The following is a 19,695-nucleotide window of genomic DNA, read 5'->3' as shown; positions in this document are numbered from 1 at the left end:
TACACCCCAAACAAAAAATACTTGAAACCTCAATAAACATAAAAGAAATAAGGGGAAAAAAGCGTTTCCATCGGATACATGAGCCCCTGAGACCACTATTACTAGTCAAGCTCCATACATAATGCACAAACGAGCATAGAATGTTTTCCTCTGTAACGAAGTTCTATTGCTGCAATGACTTATCAAAATTCCGTAATTATACCCATCCTACACCTCTCAGAAAACTACTGACAATTGAAAACTCATACATTTAATTTTGTAGAGAGCAACTCTACAAGGAACTAGAACAACGTGCTAACCAGTAGTACAAGAACAATGCGTTAGTCGATGCAACAAGAAAAATGTGTTAAACGAATCATCGAATGGGAGCTTTATTTTTACTAAAGTCCAAGCAGTATTTCTTCATAAATCATCCAAAGATCTACCTAAGCATAGATCATTCAAATGATCTAAATATCAAGAGATGAAATATAACTATTAAACTTAAGTACAGGACAAGCTATGTCAGATTTCAAGCATTCTCATCCAACGGTTATTAATGCTGGCCTTATTTTCTTTTCGAAATTAATCGAATCACAACAAAAAAAAACAATAAAAAGCAAAGCTCTACAAAAGGAATGCAATCTTTGATACACCAACTAATTATAGCAAAAAGGGATCTTTTCAGACCGGGCAGCTTAACACCTTAACAGAGACTCCACAAAATCATTAGAAGAAAATGATACAACGCAAGGAGTATTTACATAGTTTAGCTAATGCAGTAGAAGCGAACAAACCCATCCAAGAAATCCAGCATCAGACCTCAAACGCAGATGAAAAAAGAAATATTGCAATGTGGTGGTACCTTGCTTTTGGTAACAGAATCATTGACATTGATAGCAGGGAACAACAAGGACCCATTAGCTTGCATCTGATAAAGCCTCTTCACTCCAGTGGTGGTCTCCTCCGAAACTCCAAACAAACTCTCCTTCATCTTGTGGTACTTCTTGGGATCCACCTTCAGGCTATCCCTAATTATACCCAACACAATCTGAAACTCAGCATTGTCAGTTGAGCTTGGGTCCGGAATCTTTCCAGTCTTTTCATACTCTTCTTCCGCTTTCACACCCTCGTGGATCAACAGTGTAGCGTCCCCATCATCATCCACGATCAAGTTGGGCCCTCCATCCGAACCCCAGTCCAGTGCCCTTTCAGTACACCACCAGTACTCCTGCATTCATGTATTAACTGATTTCTTGAGGTTCCTTTTGGATAAACTTTTACTCTTTTTCCATTTTATATGAAACTATATATTATGACTTATGAGTATATTTAAGGAGTGGACGGAGTTTCATTTAAGTTGGAACTTTTTTCAAGCATTTTTAAAAATAAATTATGGTATTAATTAGTAGTATATAACATGGTGACTGGCTCTTTTTGAGAGAAAAGTAAGTGTATGATCAAAAATGCATGGTCACTTACTCTATATGGAGTAACTAAATGCGCGCTCATCCTATTCCATTTCATATTATGCTTTTCACGGTTTTGCATTTGGATTAGCCCCAAAAATGCACCTCGATGCCTTTATATATTTCGAAACTCTTTAATATTGAGGTTAACATACTCGCATTTCCCTTTAATAACATATCTTATAACACAATCGAGAAGGTATGTGTTACTTAGCTTATGTGCTAAAAGTTCTCTTTCCTCCTTAACTCCATCTGCATTTTATATGTTTTAAAGTAGTAAAATAATGAAGTCTGTGACTTTATCCTCCAACGGCCTCAAAGTACTAAAAAAAAAAGTAATGATGTCTGTGACCGAAAATCAAATGTTTTTGTCTCCCCGATCCGAAAGTCGCCATTGATGAAGTAATAGATACTACTCCGTATGACTATATGAGTATACCTGGAGAGTTTCTCCTTTCCAGGCGAAGACAGAGGCAGAGTCACGAGCAATTGCAGCAGCAGCGTGGTCCTGAGTAGAGAAAATATTACAAGAGCACCAACGAGCGGTGGCGCCTAGCCTAGGGCGGTGAGTGTCTCAATAAGCACGGCGGTTTGAATGGTCATATGAAGAGAGCCCGTGATACGGGCTCCTTTGAGCGGTTGCGAAGGCCCAAACTCCGCTCGGCAAGCCATGAGCCCAGGCATTTCGACCACCGCAAGCTCGATCTCTAACCGGCCCGATGATGTTTTCTCTACGGAGAGGGCCATGGCTTGATGATTCATGGAGTTTGGGTTAGGTTTTGTGGTTTAGGGAATCGGTGAGCAGAACATGGTGATGATCATATCTTTAGGAGGATTTATAGATGCTTGAAGTGGATAAACGACACCGTATACTCTTGGATTTTGGCGGGCTGTCTTATTAGCGTGACACGTGAGTTTATATTTTATTCAAACGCGCTAATTTTCATTATCTTTATTTTTTTCTTCTTTTTACTTTTTGAATAGGGCAGGGTTCAACTAGTTTATGATTCTACTAATTTTTATAGCGTCTTAATATACCGGCAAGGTCGTTTAGTTCACATGCTAATTATGTAATACAGGAGTTAATTAGTTATGCAGCGAATATATGAATGAATTGTTATTCAATGAACAATAATATAAGGATAGTTATGTAGATACAAAAGATTTCTGATTCACATATTTTATGCTAATCCATATATTTTTATTTCACATTATATAATACGTATAAAATAAAATATAAATTCTCATATAACTTAGTACGAACATTTATACCACCAACCAAATGATACATCAGCTACACAAGAATTTTGTATTAAATGGGCAATAAAACAAATTATGCAGAAATTATTTTTTCTATCTTTCTAACCAAACGACCCTATAGTGTTCTGAAATTGCTAGTAATGAAGTATTATGTCCTTTTCATATCCATGTTTATATTTATAAATATCGCTCTTTACGGTTGCGCGAGGCCATCCTTTATAAGTAGGATTATAAATTCTTCTAATATAATGCACAAAGTGAGGGTTAGAAGGAAAACTATAGGGTAAGCACATAACAGTAACCATTTTTGTCAATTCTTCACGATCTTTATTTGGATCATAATATAAAATGTCACCGGTAACAGTGTTAATTCCCGGTTGAACTAGATTTGACCCGGTATTAGGGTTAACCTCAGTACCTACACTTCTCCCCTCTTGCGCAGCTTTCATTTGAAGATATCTAGCTTTATCTCTAGGGTGTTTCTTTATGTGTCTAGTCAAACTACCCGTACCGCTACGGTCTCCAGTATATTTATGAGCCATCAAAGACCCACAAGTTTTACATTTAGCCTTATTTTGTTCTCTTAGTTGAGTAAAAAAGTGCCAAACAAGAGATGTTTCGGGGCATTTAGAAGGTTGTCTATTAAAAGTAGGGGGTACTACAGGAGGGTCAGACGAGGCATCATTTGGATTATTATCAGTTGGGTTAACAACAGGACTAGTAGGTGTATCATCTAAATCCGGTTGCGTTTCATCTAAATCATCATTTTCCTCATCATTTTCATCAATAGTTTCATTAGGATAAAGAGCATTCATATATTCATCATTTAATTGTTGACATGGTGCAACATCATGGCAAAATTGACTATCGGTAAATTAAAAACAAGGGTTATCACTATCAAGAATAATAGGTGGAGGACGGGTAACAGGTCTGGGTTGGGGAGCCGGGGGAGGAGTAGTAGCTTGGCGACTAGATTCACCAATTTTAGATTTTCCCTTACCACCAAACATTTTTTTCAAAGAAAAAGCCATATTAATTATAATTATACAAACTAAAACAAAAAAAAACTATAATATTAAAACTTAAGAGTTGGAACGAGTTTACCGAATTGACGAACAACTTCTTGAAAATTGTATATCGTTGATGACTTGAAGACTTGAGTACTTCAATTCACCAACTTCACAATTTTTCACAAATTGCAATAATAAAGTAAGCAATTATAGAAGAAAATTAGAGAGAGATTGATGATTTTGTGAGTAAAAATGAAAGAATGAGGGGGTATTTATAGTTGAGAATAGGGATAACTGTAATTATAAAAAGTTTGGGGTTAAAACAAAGTTTGAGGGCGAAATGGCTATTTTTTTAAAAGCCAAACGGCTAAATTGGCAGGCCAACGGCTAGTTTTTAAACTTCTAACAGTTAGCCAATTTTTTTTAAAAAAAAAAAAATTGAAAAATAGCCGTTGGGCCCGTTTGAACCAGCCCAGGCCTGCCAGCCGATCCCGGGCTAAACGGTTCCGGGCTCGTGGTCTCAACCTAGAGGACCGGCCCACAGTGGGCTTTTAGGACCGTTTGGGACCGAACCGTTTGAACCAGCCCGTTAGGCCCATGGGCTCGCAGGCCCGGTGCGGTCCTGGGCTGGGCCCGGCCCACAATACACCCTTAGAATGGGATTTGATTATACTCTTACGCTTGTATTTGTTTACAAAGGACAACTTATAAATACAAAACTCTTAGTAAGCACATCGTTTAACTAGTTGTACTTGTAATTCCTAAATCCTATAGTAGAAAGTTTAATAATCCCTAAATTATTGAACCAAAAATATTCAGAAACGAGAATATACCGGGTTTCATGGGGCCATCACTTGATTTACAGGCAAAGTCCAGAATAATATTTCACCCAACAGAACAAAGAGAAGAAGCTACAACTACTTATGCATTGAACAATTGAATTGTGCCAAACTATGTTAAGCAACATAGTAGAGGATATCAATATATCTTCATAAGTGCAATTTCATTCAGACTACGTTTCGTTGTGTTTGGGGATTGAGAAGTACTGGCTCTATGTACAGAGTTAAATTCAATAGTTTCACTGGAGAGGGCTACGGTGAAGCACCATGTATGTTAACTTCTGTTAGTGCTAAGTATAACCAAAATACTTAATCATGTAAATCTCTGAAAGCTATGTTGCACTCTCAATTGTTTTCACTGTTCATGTTATTCCACATTGCTAGTTTGCAGCAGAATAAGGTAGAATCCACTCTTGGTGTGGATTTTCATGCTGATGTTTCAGCTGCCAAGCCTGCATCATCAAGAATTATCTATTAGTAGTCCAAACTTATGGAGATGTTGATCTTACAGATGCTTCTCAATTATGATCTCAATCAGCAATGTAAATGGCAAAAAAATATCAAGATGGTTAAGCCAGAATCTTTAGCTAAGGGTCTATCGGAAACAGCCTCTCTGCCCTCCCAGGGTAGGGGTAAGGTTGCGTAGATCCTACCCTTCCCGGACCCCAATTGTGGGAATCCACTGGGTGGTTGTTGTTGTTGTTGTTGTATGGTTAAGCCAGAAAATACGTGGGACTACGTTCCTTTCAGAAGGCATGATTCAATTTGGTACAAGCATGCATTTATAAAATGTAAATTATAAGGTACCATGGTTACCTTCCTGAAGGGTAACAGAGCTGATCTCCAACATCGCGACCTTGACTCCTTGGAACTGTTGAGAAAGAGAAGCATCAAACTACATTAGAACAGAAAATAATACGGAGCTTAAATAGTGACCTTCCTTGATAAAAGAGCAGTTCGTGTTACTGAAAGATTCGTTCACACAATATTTAGGCACTCGCAAGTGATTACTAATAGAGAGCTTGCTACAGATTACTTTTTCATTGAAGAACAACCCCATAAACGTGAACTCAAACATTTAACCCCATTTTGCTTCTAGATTTCTCATACTAAGACATCCAACAAGGCATCATACAGCTCTAGATCCAGCCATAAGAATATATACTGGCCCATTACAAATTACATAGTTAGATTTAGGTTATCAATACCAATATGAATTTGGTACCATCAATTTGTGGGTTTCACACGCAACATGTAAAAGCAAACTGAAATTTGATATCAATAAAAAGATTATCTTTTTATAAGGGAGATCACAAATGGAACTTCATAGCAAAAAAAAGTTGCATTAAGAAGAAAGTTTTAGAAAAATTATTTTCCAAAGACATAAGATTACTTACAAGTCTGTATTCCCAGAAGAGTGATTGTTTGAACTGCTGCAAGGAATGTGGTTTTGACAAGGTGTTTTGCTGGGAATGGATAAAACCAAATTGTTTTGTGGTTGGGTAATCGAAAAAGTCATATGAGACGCATTCGATGAACTTGATCTCCTTAGAAGTCCTACTGTTCTAGGAAAACAGCTTGGTTTTTTCTCCGACTCTATGGTAAATGAATCCCGGCATCTGCAAGTACTTCCCTCTTTCAAACAAGATTCCAACTGATGTGTTAGCAGGGAACCATCTGTCAATAATATCTGAGGTGTATCTGATCCAATGCTTAGCGCATTTCCGTCACTGGTTCTTATGGTCATAATTTCTTTGCCATGACAACATATTTGAGAGTTTTGAGAAAAACACTCAGAGGAACATGTTTCAACAACTTTATCCACCATTATGACTCTTTTAGAAGCAGAATCGGAGTTCTCTGATGGATCACTTTTACATTCCATCTTGGAAAGTGACTTATAAGGCTTGCCACGTGAACAATTAAAAAGTCTAAAAGTCAGCCTTTTCATTCTGGAATACTTTTTGAGGAAACAGCCAGGAACAAGATTGATTCTGATTTCCACATTGCAGCATAGTGTTCGCTGAAGCGCATTTGCAATGGGTTTCCATGATTTCTCAGCCTTTGATATGTCTTTGGGGCAATAGAACTCCAGTTCAGCAACTGCCAAACCTGGAACATGGATTGCAAGATATTTATGACAGAAAGAGAACAGTTTAACAGTGTAAGGCAACATTCAACAGACTAAGAAAGCATCTGGTTTGCTTGGATTAAGCAATTTGAAAATAAGAAGTTGGAGAAACAATCAAAGAGGAACAAAAAGTTGAACTACAAGGAACTCAATACTCAAAATATAGCTGCTTTGGTGCCAATACATCTTTTCATTGTCCTCTACCGTTGGACTCCAGCATGCAGATTTTGAATTAGTACAAAAGTTTATTAATCCGCAGTCCTCATAATGGAAACTACAGTTCCTTTGGTAAGATATTCTCAAAAGTCCATTTAGATATTTTATTTGCATGCAGGGTTTGGAACATAAGCTCAATATGTTGGGGAGAAAGGGGGAATTGTATGGAGCTTGTGTGGAGACATGCTTTGAAAATTTTGTAAATGCACTCTCTGAAATGTGACTACTCTTAATTTTATGCTCAAATAGATCTAACCTAAAAATCAAGATTTAGGTGAAGGAGGCTTGAAGGTGCCAAGAACTTGAATATGTAGTTAAAAAGGACAGATGAAATATAAAAGTATACGCACGGAAAGCACATTGTGTACCTTGGGAGCATATCCTGGTGGGAGTAATGAGAGGAAATAGGTCAACCTGAGCTTGTTCCATGCGAATCTATGATATTTGTTGCTTAGAGTATAGAAGGACAAACTCGCTTTATCTTGTAAAGATTTAGAAGTCCAACACTATTTTTTATTATTATTAAAATAATCAGTGTAGATCTCCAATTCAAACGTTGTCCCCCTATTTCAACTTCGTCAGATCAAAGGCGCTTTGCACAGCTCAGTATTTCAAGTATGGAAGGAAAGGTGACAATTTAATCAAGCAGAGATAGACCTAGGTATTCACAGAGATGTGCAAAGCTGAAGATATGATGCAATAAACATGTAAAAAGCATGGAAGCTGATACCTTGTTTAAGACGAATTGATGACAACTTCCCTTGTCTTCTCAAAAAGTTTGCAAGTGAATTGGATTCGCACATTTCAATAGCTTTATTCCATACAGATGACAGAGTTTCTTTATCATCCTGCATTCCTCTTTTGCAAGATTCAATGCTTTCACATGCGCAAGTTGAAAGGTGCTTCAAACTCTCACTTGTTGATGATGTACTACACGGATTACCATCAGGATCTGACACATTAGAAACAAAATTCCACTGCAGTGAACTTCTTGAACATAAAAATTAACTTTGTCCAAGATAACAAGCAGTGTAGAATGTGCTAATCATACCAACCTTGTTGGTATACCGTTCTCATGCACGAATTTCCATCTTTGGCGTCGACTAAAGCTCCCACTGAGCTTAACTGCAGAAGTGCAGCAGTCAGCCATGTTGTTTGATTTTTTGACATCCTCAATTGTTTTTCCGTCTCAGAGAGTACTTTGAGTGCATGACTAAGTTGCTGTTTCTCGGCTTCAGCTATATATACAGTAGTAAAAAGACAATCTTTTTAGATAAACCAGTCTTACTTATACGCATCACATATAGTAAAGATGAGTATAAGAGCAATAAATCATATGAAAACAGAGCAAAAGAAAGATGAACTCAAGCAGCAAAACAAAGATTACAACTCCGAAGAATAAGGAAAACAGATAGAACTAAAGCAGATATATATATATATATATATATATATATATATATATATATATATATATATATATATATATATATATATGCGGTTCTTACATATTTAATAACGTTTATCTGCTAAATTCCCTAAAGTAGTTTTAAGGTAGCAAGTGGTCCACCGAAAAGATGTTAGTCAAAAAGTGCACTATGAGGTCGCTATTAGAATTGGCATAATGGGGTAGATTTACGCTTGAGCTCTCCTCAAAAACCTTTTTTTACCAACGGTCACTATGTCTACATTTGCCAAGTGATTCTGGATGGAAAAATTAATATAACGATAAATGAGTATGGTACTTGCAACATAAATGTCAGTATTGGTCACAAAACTAGAAACATGAAATAGGTTCTCTAAAATGACTTAAACGAAACTAATGAAGCCGCAGCGACCTTAGAGATGATTTTGAGCTAGTACACATGAAAATACATGATTCAGTGTAAAGGACAATTTCCCAAAGCCACGCGGACAAACGAAATGAGGATAGTGACTAAACCATCCACACCACATCAGTGGCCACCACTCCCAGCTGATACCACTGGAGTAATTAGTCATCATCCAAAGAAATTCTTGATTTACAACATGCAGAAGCTAGTATGACAGCGAAATTGGCAAAATATGTTTTGCAACATATAAAAGAACAAACTAATAGAACCTAATACTTACAAAGGGGTCCACAGAATACCCCGCCTTTACCTTCACAAGCACTTATTTGACATTTTCCAGCAAGAATGTCCATTATTAGATTTGCTAGCTGCGATATTAGTTGCATGGGATCTATTCTTGATCTCATTAGCTCTCTGGCTCTTTTAACTGTATTTGAAGTGTCGGATGACAACGCCAGATGCAGCAACTCCAGCAACTCATCATCAGAGACAGCTCCAATCTGCAGAGACGATGCAAGGATGACATTACTTCTCCTGGCATTTATGCAACAAGGAAATATAAAAAGAAACACATGAAAGTCACAAATGAACACTTACTAGCTCATACACCAATGGTGTTGTTATTCTTTTCCCAAGCAAACTTAGCTGCTCGAGCATTATCTCCCCATCTCGAAGTGAGCCATTTGATTTACAAGCAATGAAATCTAAAGCATCCTGATCAAAAGTGATTCCTTCATCCTCACAAATTTCGCGTAACCTGTTCGAAATATCGACTTCTTTTATCTTGGAAAAATGGTACTTCTGGGACCGTGATACTGCAGTACGAGGCAGCTTCTCAAGGTCAGGGGTGATCATTATGAAGATCACATGCCGAGATAGCTCTTCCAGGTGATTTAAAATACTTGTCCATGTTTCCTCTCGCAATAAGTGGCACTCATCTATAATAAAAACCTTAAATTTGGAAGAAACTGGAGGCGACACAGCATTCTTGATAAGCAATCTAATTCTCTCCATTCTATTGATTTTCAAGGAATCCACTTCTTTAACATCCTTGCTTCTTCCTGAGAAGTACAGAACACAATCTCTGCAGAGGCCACATGGTCTCTCAGCATCAGGAGAAAGACAGTTCAATGCGGCAGCAAAAATTCTTGATGCGCATGTTTTTCCTGTACCACGAGGACCATGAAACAAGTAGAATGGATTAATCCGCTCACTTGAGATAGCGTTCAACAGAGACCTTGTTACTACATTCTGTCCCACCATTTCACTGAATGATTTTGGCCTGAACTTTTGACTGATACTTCTAGGACTTTCTGAATGTGAAGCAACTCCATTGTTATCATGCATCCAGCTTCTTCTTTGTACAGCTAAGAGTGTCTCATCAATTCCTGAAGACAGAAGAGGTCGCTCTTCCATATATGTAAGCGGATTTGATTCTCTAAACCTAGGGGTGCCTAACCAGCAGGAGCTAATTCCACATCCACCAGGATCAGATTCCACATCGTCAACATCTTCATTTCCATACAGTGAAATGGCATGGTTTGAGCTTCCGTTTGGAGCATCACTTACAGAAAAGTAGGGACTACCTACACGACTCAAAACATCACCAGCTGCTGTTCTAGAAGATCTAGTATGTTTTCTATGTTTGCATTTCTTCTTTGTTCCATAATAAACTACATCTTTGGCCTGCACTGCTCCGTCATTTGATTCTTTACTTGAACCAATGCCCTCCTCCCAGGCGTTGGAAGGTGTTGTACAAGCCATTGCCATTCCTTTATCCCCATAAGAGTGACCTAACCTTTTACTTGATGATTTATTTCCTCTTTCTATGTCAGTTGGTTGTCGTACATTACACAATTCAACATTATCGTTCCAATGATCCATTTGAGGGGAAACCAACGGCGATTTGCAATTCCCCATATTGCAGTTAAGTACCTGACCACCTACATATTCATCCCCGTTGGCATACAAAACGGAGCCATTTGGCCGCAGAGCGCTGTCATCATTATACCCTACTTCCTGTCTATCCTCAAATCCCAAAGTAATAGCATTACCTGAATTTGTATCCCAATTCATCTTATCAACCATTGCGGAGAACTTGCTTATCGAATTAGTGGTTGGATCCCTAAGTGACTTCACTCTTCTAAGTGCAACCAGCGCTCTCGATATAGGAACATCAACTGAATGCCGTCGCCCATCCATCACTCAAAAAGTATCAAAACGCTTACGCAGCTAAAGATTTTCTAATGGCCCACAAAACAATGCTGTTGTGTTTACCTAAAATTCAACAAGAACAAAAAATAAAAATTAAGTCTTTTCTAGTGCTTCATAATGAATTAAAGAATCTAACTTTTGTGTATGTACAGTACAGGAAGATAAAACAAGCAATAGTATAAAGTTTGCAAAACTGAAAATCTAGAAAGAACGAAAAAGGAAAAAAAATTATCATCTATTACTGTAAGTAACGCGAGTTTAAACCTGAATGTATAGAAGAAATCAAACATAGAAAAAGCCAAAATGCAAAATGTAGTACATTGTAGTAGTATCTTTTGACTGAGACAAAAGAGCTAAAAAATATCAAAACCCCATTTTCACCTGTAAATAAAAGCAAGCACTGAAACAACGGAAAATAAAAGGAATGAGAAAAAAAAAAAAAACATACCTGTGTATACAAAGAAAACAAGCAACAGTCAACTTTGAAAAGTGTAACCCTTTCACTAAGCCCAAAACAATATTTTATATAGGACGAATCTTTCAGTTCAAATTAAATACATAAATAAATGCGTGAAAATCCTAAACAAATACTTTATCATATAAAAATAATAAAAAAACGAAAAAAAACGACAAAATTTGAAAGAAATGAGGTAGAAAACAGACACATGAAAACACAGGAAACCTGTGGATTGAAGAAGAAGCAAAGCAAAAAATGAGCTTTGAAATTCACGAGATTTGAAATGAGGCCGAGAAATCCGCATAACCCATTGAAGCAAGCCCAGAAAAAACAACAGAGAGAGTGTTTTTGGTTTTCTTGGGATAAGAGAAGAAGAGTTGAGGTGAATGGCAAAGTAGTAAATGTCATTAATGTATAGGGGTGAGGTGATAAACGCGCCATCACATTCATTGCAGTTCAATAGAGAAGAGCCAACGTGTACAGTGGCATGTCAAATAATTTTCCGAAATTCTACTGTAAACTTGTGCAGTATGCACTATGCAGAGATAGAAGGTGGACCAGAGGGTACTTTCGGTATTTCGTACACTGACCGTTTCAGTTAGTTTGGGTGGCTAAAAGCTGTTCCTTTACTATACTGTAGCTTCTTTTTTCGGTTTATTTTACTGCTTTTATTTATTGCGACACCACTTTCTAGATTTTGAAAAGGAAAAAGAAATTAGTCCATTTTGAACCAGTAGTAATAAAGCTATTGACCTATTAACTCTTTAGAACTAGGAGGAGTAAAAATTTAAAACGTCAATGAGGTATATGTTGGCCAACATTCTTCCCGGCAAAGCGTTATTATTAGTCCGTTTAAAAAAAGAATGACATATTTTATATTTGAAATAATTTAAGTTTAATCTTTTTATTTTACCCACTTTACCCTTAATGAGAGTTTTTATAGTTAAAAAAATATTACTATGACCCCGCAAAGCTTTTACCTGATAAGCTTTTAGGAGTACATGTTTCGAAAGTCTTTTTTTTTTCCTTAAACTTTATGCCAAGTCAAACTACATCATTTAAATTGAAACGGATGAAGTATTTTACTGCTTATAGCTTGTAGCTTTGCATTGTTGCTGGTAATGTATAGGTCAAAATCTGATCAAAGGAATTCTACTTAAGGAAAGACGACCACGAGTCAACCAAGCCGAAGTCACGTACCGGAAGCAATATATCAGCGAACGACTCAGCTACGGTCGATGTCGAGCACTCAGTTCGGCCCGAACGACTAGTTCGACACTTAGACATTTCAGGGAAATATTCTAGAAGTGTTTTATATAAATATCATGAGAGAAAATAAGAAGAAGGGGATGATGGAAACACATATATACAGATACATCCCTCTGAAAGATAGGGGGTTTCATCCTCCTAAGCTCTTCGCCCAAAGGAGGATAAATCTCGGGATCCTGATATTTTATTTAGAGTTCAACTTTATCAAACGTATGAAGTTTAATCTTGTTCAAGAATGGTGATTCTTTCCCTTTATATATTCTTCATCATCATTTGATATTACTGAAGCCATCTTCCTTACTTTATATTATGAAATCCAGCGACTGTAATTAAATTCTACATTCAGCTATGCTTGTTTATTCTTGTCTCCTATCTCAGATCTAGAGTAAATTATCTCTGGCTAGGATTTACCCCATATCTTCTTATTTAATTAGTTTAATAAAAATGCTTGAAACTTTTTCGTCAAACAATTTGGCGCCGTCAGTGGGGATTTCCTAGCCAAAGGTTTAATTTCTCTAGATTTAAACTCGGTTCTAGTTCTACTTCCTGTTCGTTGTAACTTCATCCTTTCGCTCGTGTGCTTGTGGTGCGGCCTATGTTTCCGTATCTTCATGCACCCGGGATTGAATCGGATTGGGACTTGAACTCGAAGATCCCAACGGGCGAAGTAAGCCATCAGCCCACAAGGTGCCCAGATTCGACTAACGTCGAAGCTAAGTGCGAGGCTGAGATCGGATCTGAAGCTAGCACAAAAAAGCCAAAGTCAGACTACTCAAGGTAGGGGACTATGTACTCAAAGCAAAAACACCAAGCCAAAGACCCACAAGATGTCATCCGAGTTCGGTGAATATTAGCTCAACGAATAATAGCAGCTACGAAACATAGCCAAAGAAGGGAACACGGTCGCTCCCTCCCACTCATCAACCAATCAGTCGAGGTTACAAATGATTTCGTTTGGCTCTAACTTGCTATTTCTTTTCAGAGTGGGACAGGAACATGGGCATACTCACCGACACGCGAACAGGGAACAAACGCCATCAAAATAGCACACCAAGAAAATGCTCCGTGTCATATCATCCTGCAAGCAACGGTCGAGCGAAACCCCCCCCCCCCCCAATAAGTTGGTACTCAACGCCATAAAGGAAAAGTCTGCATAGATCGGGACTGGGTCACCAGCCCGGAAAATATATGAATCTCTCCAACATTCAGACAGAACACGAGTGCGTGAAACTCACCCACGTGCTCGCCAAAGTCACTATGCAACGACACAACTAGCCAAAATTCAATCTCGTACATACATTGAGATGCCCCAAAGCTTGAGCGAGACATTCATCGCCCGCCTATCAACTACCTCTCCAGGCCAAGCGATGAAGGGACAAGATAGACTGGGATTCCTTCGAATGTATGCACAGACCGTACAACAACATGTATTCTCCAATTAATGAGTAAGCGAAGCAACATACGGAATTCTTATGCAACTCCACCGAGTTTACGCATCACGCTAACGTAAGACAAGTTCGACCTCGCTCCAATCAACAAGTCTAAATTCGACCTCGCTCGAATTTACAACAAGTCTACATTCGACCTCGCTCGAATTTACAGCAAGACAAATTCGACCTCGCTCAAATTAACAAGTCTAAATTCGACCTCGCTCGAATTTACAACAAGTCTACATTCGACCTTGCTCGAATTTACAGCAAGACAAATTCGACCTCGCTTGAATCAACAAATCTAAATTCAGCCTCGCTCGAATTAACAAATCTAAATTCGACCTCGCTCGAATTAACAAATCTACATTCGACCTCGCTCGAATTAACAAATCTACATTCGTTCTCGCTCGAATTAACAAGTCTGTTCGAACTCGGTCGAATTAAATACCGAAAGTCAGAGACTTAATGCAAGAAGATCTTAGAAATTCGAAAAGAAAAGAGAAGGAAAGGCCAAATACGTACAACTAAGGACAAATCAACTGTTCCATTCAAAGGAAAAATAATGTCTTAAAAAGGGCAAAAGGGGCCCCTACCCAACTAACTGAGTAAAGAAAAACTAAATACAAGAGGAAAAATTAAGTACAAAAGCTTCACTCAGCATTATCCCTATCCACGCCGTCATCCCTCTCCCTGCTTGGTTTGGCGGCTTCACCTCCACAGTCACCCTCTCCATCAGAATGTTCATCATCGAAGGTAAGCCCGTCCTCGGCTTCATCGTTTCCATCGGCCTCCGGTGTCGCTGGGTCATAGCCGCAGGAAAGACGGGCCTCACACGTTTTAACACGAGCTTCTTCGAAAGCGGCTTCAGGAACACTCTCGCTGCCCACAAGCTCTTATATATATCTCACTGAGCCTCAGCATGAATCCACATCTCGTACAAAGGGCGAGGAACGGCAACAGAGGCGGATGTAGGAGTTGAAGCCAACAATTACGCCCTCTAAGCCTCGAGAGCAGCAATTTGATCACCCAGGTTCGAGACGTCTCCCTCAAGACTGCCAATCTGCTCATCAAGTCGCGCCTCCCTCAGAGCGGCCGTTTCTATCTCAGTTGCACGTTCAGACCTGAGAACGCGGATAGAATTTTCCAGCGCCGCAGCCCTCGCCAAAGCCGCTAATCAGGCTCCCTCAGCCCTCTCTAGCTCGGTCGCCTTCCTTTCCAACTCGATCACCTTCTCCTTCAATTCAACACTTAAACCGGTGACTCTAACGACACTCTACTCAAGCTCTACCCGCAGGGCCACCACCTTTGCTTGAAGATTAACACACTCAGCCGCAACCCTCTTGCCCACCTCGAGCTCTTTTTCTTTAGCCCTAAGCAGCCCCTCGAGTTCACTGCATCTGCCAATGGACCGCATCAGGTCCTCGTCCTTCCGCTCCAACTCCTCCCTAAGGGACTGAGGATTGCCGCCCGCGCTGAGTCATGCATGCATCTCGTGGCACTTGTCACGGTATCGGTGGTATTTCGAAACCATTTTTTGAAAAGCGGTAGCCCTCACGGCAGATACTCTCAGTCTCCAAAATAAAAGTCTGAAGAAAGAAGAGAGAACAGAAAGAGAAAGTCAGCAAGAGTGGAAGACGTAAAGCGAAGAAAGCAATAAAGAACTCACCCTCAAAGCCACTCCGGCTATGCCCCGCGATAGGCCAGCATCACTGATCTCCTAAAGAGCCCTGCTTTCAATAGCGGAACAAAGAAGGGCAAATTGGGGCACCAGGCTCACGTTTCCTCCAAGAAATCGCAATCCGGAGATATCTCGATCACGCGGGAGGAATTATTTGTTCCCTCCTCCGCCCGAGTGAACCCCGCCTCAAACATGCTTATGTCCTCGGGGTCAATATCTGAACCGGATTCATAGTCATCTATAACTACACCCTTTACCCTCTCGCTGGCCGAAGAGGAAGTACGGGCCCGTTGTGAAGTCGATGGACCAATCGGAATGATCGCAGCGGCCTTCGGGCTCTGCCCTCTACCACGACAAACTCCCCCACGCTAGAAACAAGCACCATCTCCACGCCCGAGGGGGATACGGTCTCCTCATCTAAATTGGCATCACCAGCAGGCTCATACACTGCTAACACGAGCTCGTCCTTCTAAGGCCCCTCGGTTTTGGGTACCCCATCAGCCCTTACTCTCCGCCTCTTTAACGGAGCCTCTTCGTCGTCGTCGTCCTGAGGCGATTCGTCCACCAAATGAGCTGCGGGAATCAGAGCTTCTGCTTGACGAGCGACCTAATGACGGTCGAGTCCGGGAGGGGTCGTAGTCTGTATAGTAGCAGCAGCCTGAACGCTCTCACTTGCAGCCGCAGTCGGTGCAGGTCCAGTCGCGAGACTCGACAGATGGAAAACAGGTATGGGAGCCCTCGCCCTCCTCGTGATCCGGTGACCCACCAGTAAGAGAAGCTTAAACCAAAGAGGAAAATACAGAACAAAGGGCGAAGTGACCAAGGGCAAGACGAGATGACTCACCAGCAGAAGGTCCACGCCCGAATCTCTCGTGGAACAGTGACCATTCACAAATCCCCATCGTATGGGGCAAAACCTGGCTCACCCACTCACGAATGTCAGCGACTAGCGGAGGAGGTGCCTTCTCGGGGAACAAAATAGAGAGGGAAAAAGAAGAACAATCAGATCACCAGAAGGGGACAACGAGAAGCCGTTTTTAAAATAAAACAAATAAAAACTTACGGGCATAATTCCACTCCTTAGGAAACCCGGGATTTGACACCACGTGCTCCGTCCTCGCAAAGAAGAAGTTCTCCCAAAAATAGACGATTGGTCTTATCATCCATCTTCATCACCAAGCCCTTGGCCCCGCGGTGACGAAGATGTATCATAGTACCCCCGTAAAAACTAGGTACGAAGAGGTGAAGCAAGTGACGGAGAGAAATCCCTCGGACGGCCATGTTCCGCATACTTGGCGAGCATGAGGAAGAGCTTGTATATATACAGAGAGAGCTGAGCCGGGCACACTTCATAATGGCGACAGAAGTCCTCTGCCAGGGAAGGAAGGGGAAGTGTGTAACCAATGACAAACGGGTACGCATAAAACGCGCTGTACCCCGGGCGATGTATTTGCACGACGTCGTTACCCGCAGGAATGAGTTCAACATGGTCAGGAATCCTCCACTTAGCCTTAAGCGCAGCAAGTGCCGCAACATCCATTACAGAAATGACGGGCTCAGGATCGGCGTCAGGTAAGCTCTTGAAATCTGTCTTGGTTTTTCCTAAGCGTGGAATTATCTCATTCATTGTGGGAAAATTCTCATCTTCTACAATGATTGTCCCTTCTTCATGGGAGAGAATATCCCTTTCCGACACAACGGTACCGGCAACTCTACCGGAGTTAGAAGGTGCACTAGCCATGTTTTCTTTGGTTATGTAGGTGATAAGTGCTAAGGCGGAGGGGGTAACAATGGCAAGAAACTTCAAAAGAAAGAGAGACGGAAACGTAAGAATCTGAAGAGAGAGGAATGAAAAGCCTAGAGTTTTTTGAATGATTTATAGGAAACACAGCAACCCAAACGAGAAGTTCTCTTCCCTATTTATAAGAATACAAGCACCCTGAGCGGGAAAACCAAACGCCACCACATCAACTCCAAAACGAAAGAGGCACAGGGAACGAAGTAACGTATAGGGAACGTGTGCCATAATGTCGCATGACAATTTGACGTCATTTCAAACTGATGTAATGGTCAGGTATGGCTCACGAAGCATCACATCGTCATCTCGCTATGAAGGGTACGCGCCTCGACCCAGATGCTCGGATTTTTCAACTCGCAAACTGGCGTAGTCCGCCCATCAAGCTCGTCCAAAGACGACCCCAACAGGCGGAGGGACTAACTGTATAGGCCAAAATTTGATCAAAGGAGTTCTACTTAAGGAAAGACGACCAGGAGTCAACCAAGCCGAAGTCACGTATCGGAAGCAATATATCAGCGAACGACTCAACTATGGTCGAGGTCGAGCACTCAGTTCGGCCCGAACGGCTAGTCCGACACTTAGACATTTCAGGGGAATATTCTAGAAGATATTCCAAGAACTTAGGTACTCCGGTTAAGGACCGCTGGGTAAGGGAAGTGTTTTGTATAAATATCATGAGAGAAAATAAGAAGAAGGGGATGATGGAAACACACACACACACACACACACACACACACACACACACACACACATATATATATATATATATATATATATATATATATATACACACACACACACACACACACACAGATACATCCCTCTGAAAGAAAGGGGTTTTTATTCTCCCAAGCTCTTCGCCTAAAGGGGGATAAATCTCGGGATCCTGATATTTTATTTGGAGTTCAACTTTATCAAATGTATGAAGGTTAATCTTGTTCAAGAATGGTGATTCTTTCCCTTTATGTATTCTTCATCAGCATTTGATATTACTGAAGCCACCTTCCTTTATTTTATATTATGAAATCCAATTGCAACTGTAATTAAATTCTACATTTAGCTATGCTTGTTTATTCTTGTCTCCTATCTCAGATCTAGAGTAAATTATCTCTGGCTAGGATTTACCCCATATCTTCTTATTTAATTAGTTTAATAAAAATGCTTGAAACTTTTTGATCAAACAGGTAAGGTGGCTGGGGTCGGAGATTAGATTGAATCTGACGTTTGCTTGATGAGCTTGGTTAAAAAAATAAAATTATGCCTTTACTATTAGTGGAGTATAACTTTTGACATGATGGTAAAGCGCTAGATCCTAACAAGGTATTTTACTGCTTATAGCTTGTAGCTTTGCTTTGTTGCGGAAAACTCAAGTGAAAACCTTCTCGGGTGATCTAAAACAAATTTTATAAATGTTTGGTATATGGGCTGGAGTAATGTGTTATTGGAGAAGCACACGTCAACCAAAGAAAATTGAGGTGAAGTTTAAAGCAATCTCTCTAATTAAACCAAACACAAAACTAAAGTGCAAGAAACATTCCAGGCTATTATTCCCTGAATTTATATATGAACATCACGTGCATGATAGAGAATATGAAACTCCTTTTACGGACAGATATTATCAACGTCAATTATCATCTTAATTAGTACTACAAGCAAACCAAACACCTTTAACAGTAATTGCCATTGTCCCGCTTATAAAAGACCGACAATTATACCCAATCAGAACAAACCTTTCTATAGCCGTGAATAACAATATTAAGAGACGTAATGATGAAAAAGTGCTAGAGAAATAAAGGGAGATATTCGAAGTGGAACAAAAATATTCCAAAAAACCATCAATTTTACCTGCAATCGATATTTATTAAATTAATGAATATAATATATTTATTTAAAGTATATGTATATTTTTATCACACTACTACAAATTCGAAAAAAATCTACCAAGAAAAACCGACCAAAAATACCGGCCAAAAACCGACCAAAGTTGGTCGGTTTTTCAAAATATTTTAATTTTTAATATTTTTTTTACGAAACCGACCAACTTTGGTCGGTTTTCTTTGGCGCAAAAAATGCGAGAAACTATTTTTAAGTCTCGCGAAATTTATTTTTCAAGAAA

The 19,695-nt window shown here is 39.8% G+C and overlaps 1 protein-coding gene and 1 pseudogene across 6 annotated transcripts; both read right to left on the bottom strand.

Annotated features, from left to right (window-relative positions):
* The window catches only part of LOC109223650, a 3,257-nt pseudogene extending 1,024 nt beyond the window's left edge, over nucleotides 1-2,233 (bottom strand).
* On the bottom strand, nucleotides 4,549-11,899 carry LOC109223649 (protein STICHEL-like 2). Of its 6 annotated transcripts, none has more exons than XM_019388036.1 (8): nucleotides 11,630-11,899; nucleotides 9,331-11,010; nucleotides 9,014-9,233; nucleotides 7,960-8,142; nucleotides 7,635-7,856; nucleotides 5,955-6,669; nucleotides 5,374-5,428; nucleotides 4,549-5,009 (listed from the first exon to the last, which is right to left on the bottom strand). In XM_019388036.1, the coding sequence occupies exons 2-8, from the start codon at nucleotides 10,933-10,935 to the stop codon at nucleotides 4,938-4,940; spliced, it is 3,072 nt and encodes a 1,023-aa protein (XP_019243581.1). In that variant the 5' UTR covers nucleotides 10,936-11,010; nucleotides 11,630-11,899; the 3' UTR covers nucleotides 4,549-4,937. The 6 variants fall into 6 exon arrangements, with proteins under 6 accessions (XP_019243581.1, XP_019243586.1, XP_019243585.1 ...); XM_019388041.1 differs by having other exon boundaries at nucleotides 9,044-9,233; XM_019388040.1 differs by lacking the exon at nucleotides 11,630-11,899 and adding an exon at nucleotides 11,396-11,518.

Source organism: Nicotiana attenuata, chromosome 3, assembly GCF_001879085.1.
Source record: "Nicotiana attenuata strain UT chromosome 3, NIATTr2, whole genome shotgun sequence".
Taxonomy (NCBI): Eukaryota; Viridiplantae; Streptophyta; class Magnoliopsida; order Solanales; family Solanaceae; genus Nicotiana; species Nicotiana attenuata.
The sequence above is the reverse complement of the archived record's forward strand: the minus strand, read 5'-3'. Positions and strand labels throughout refer to the sequence as shown.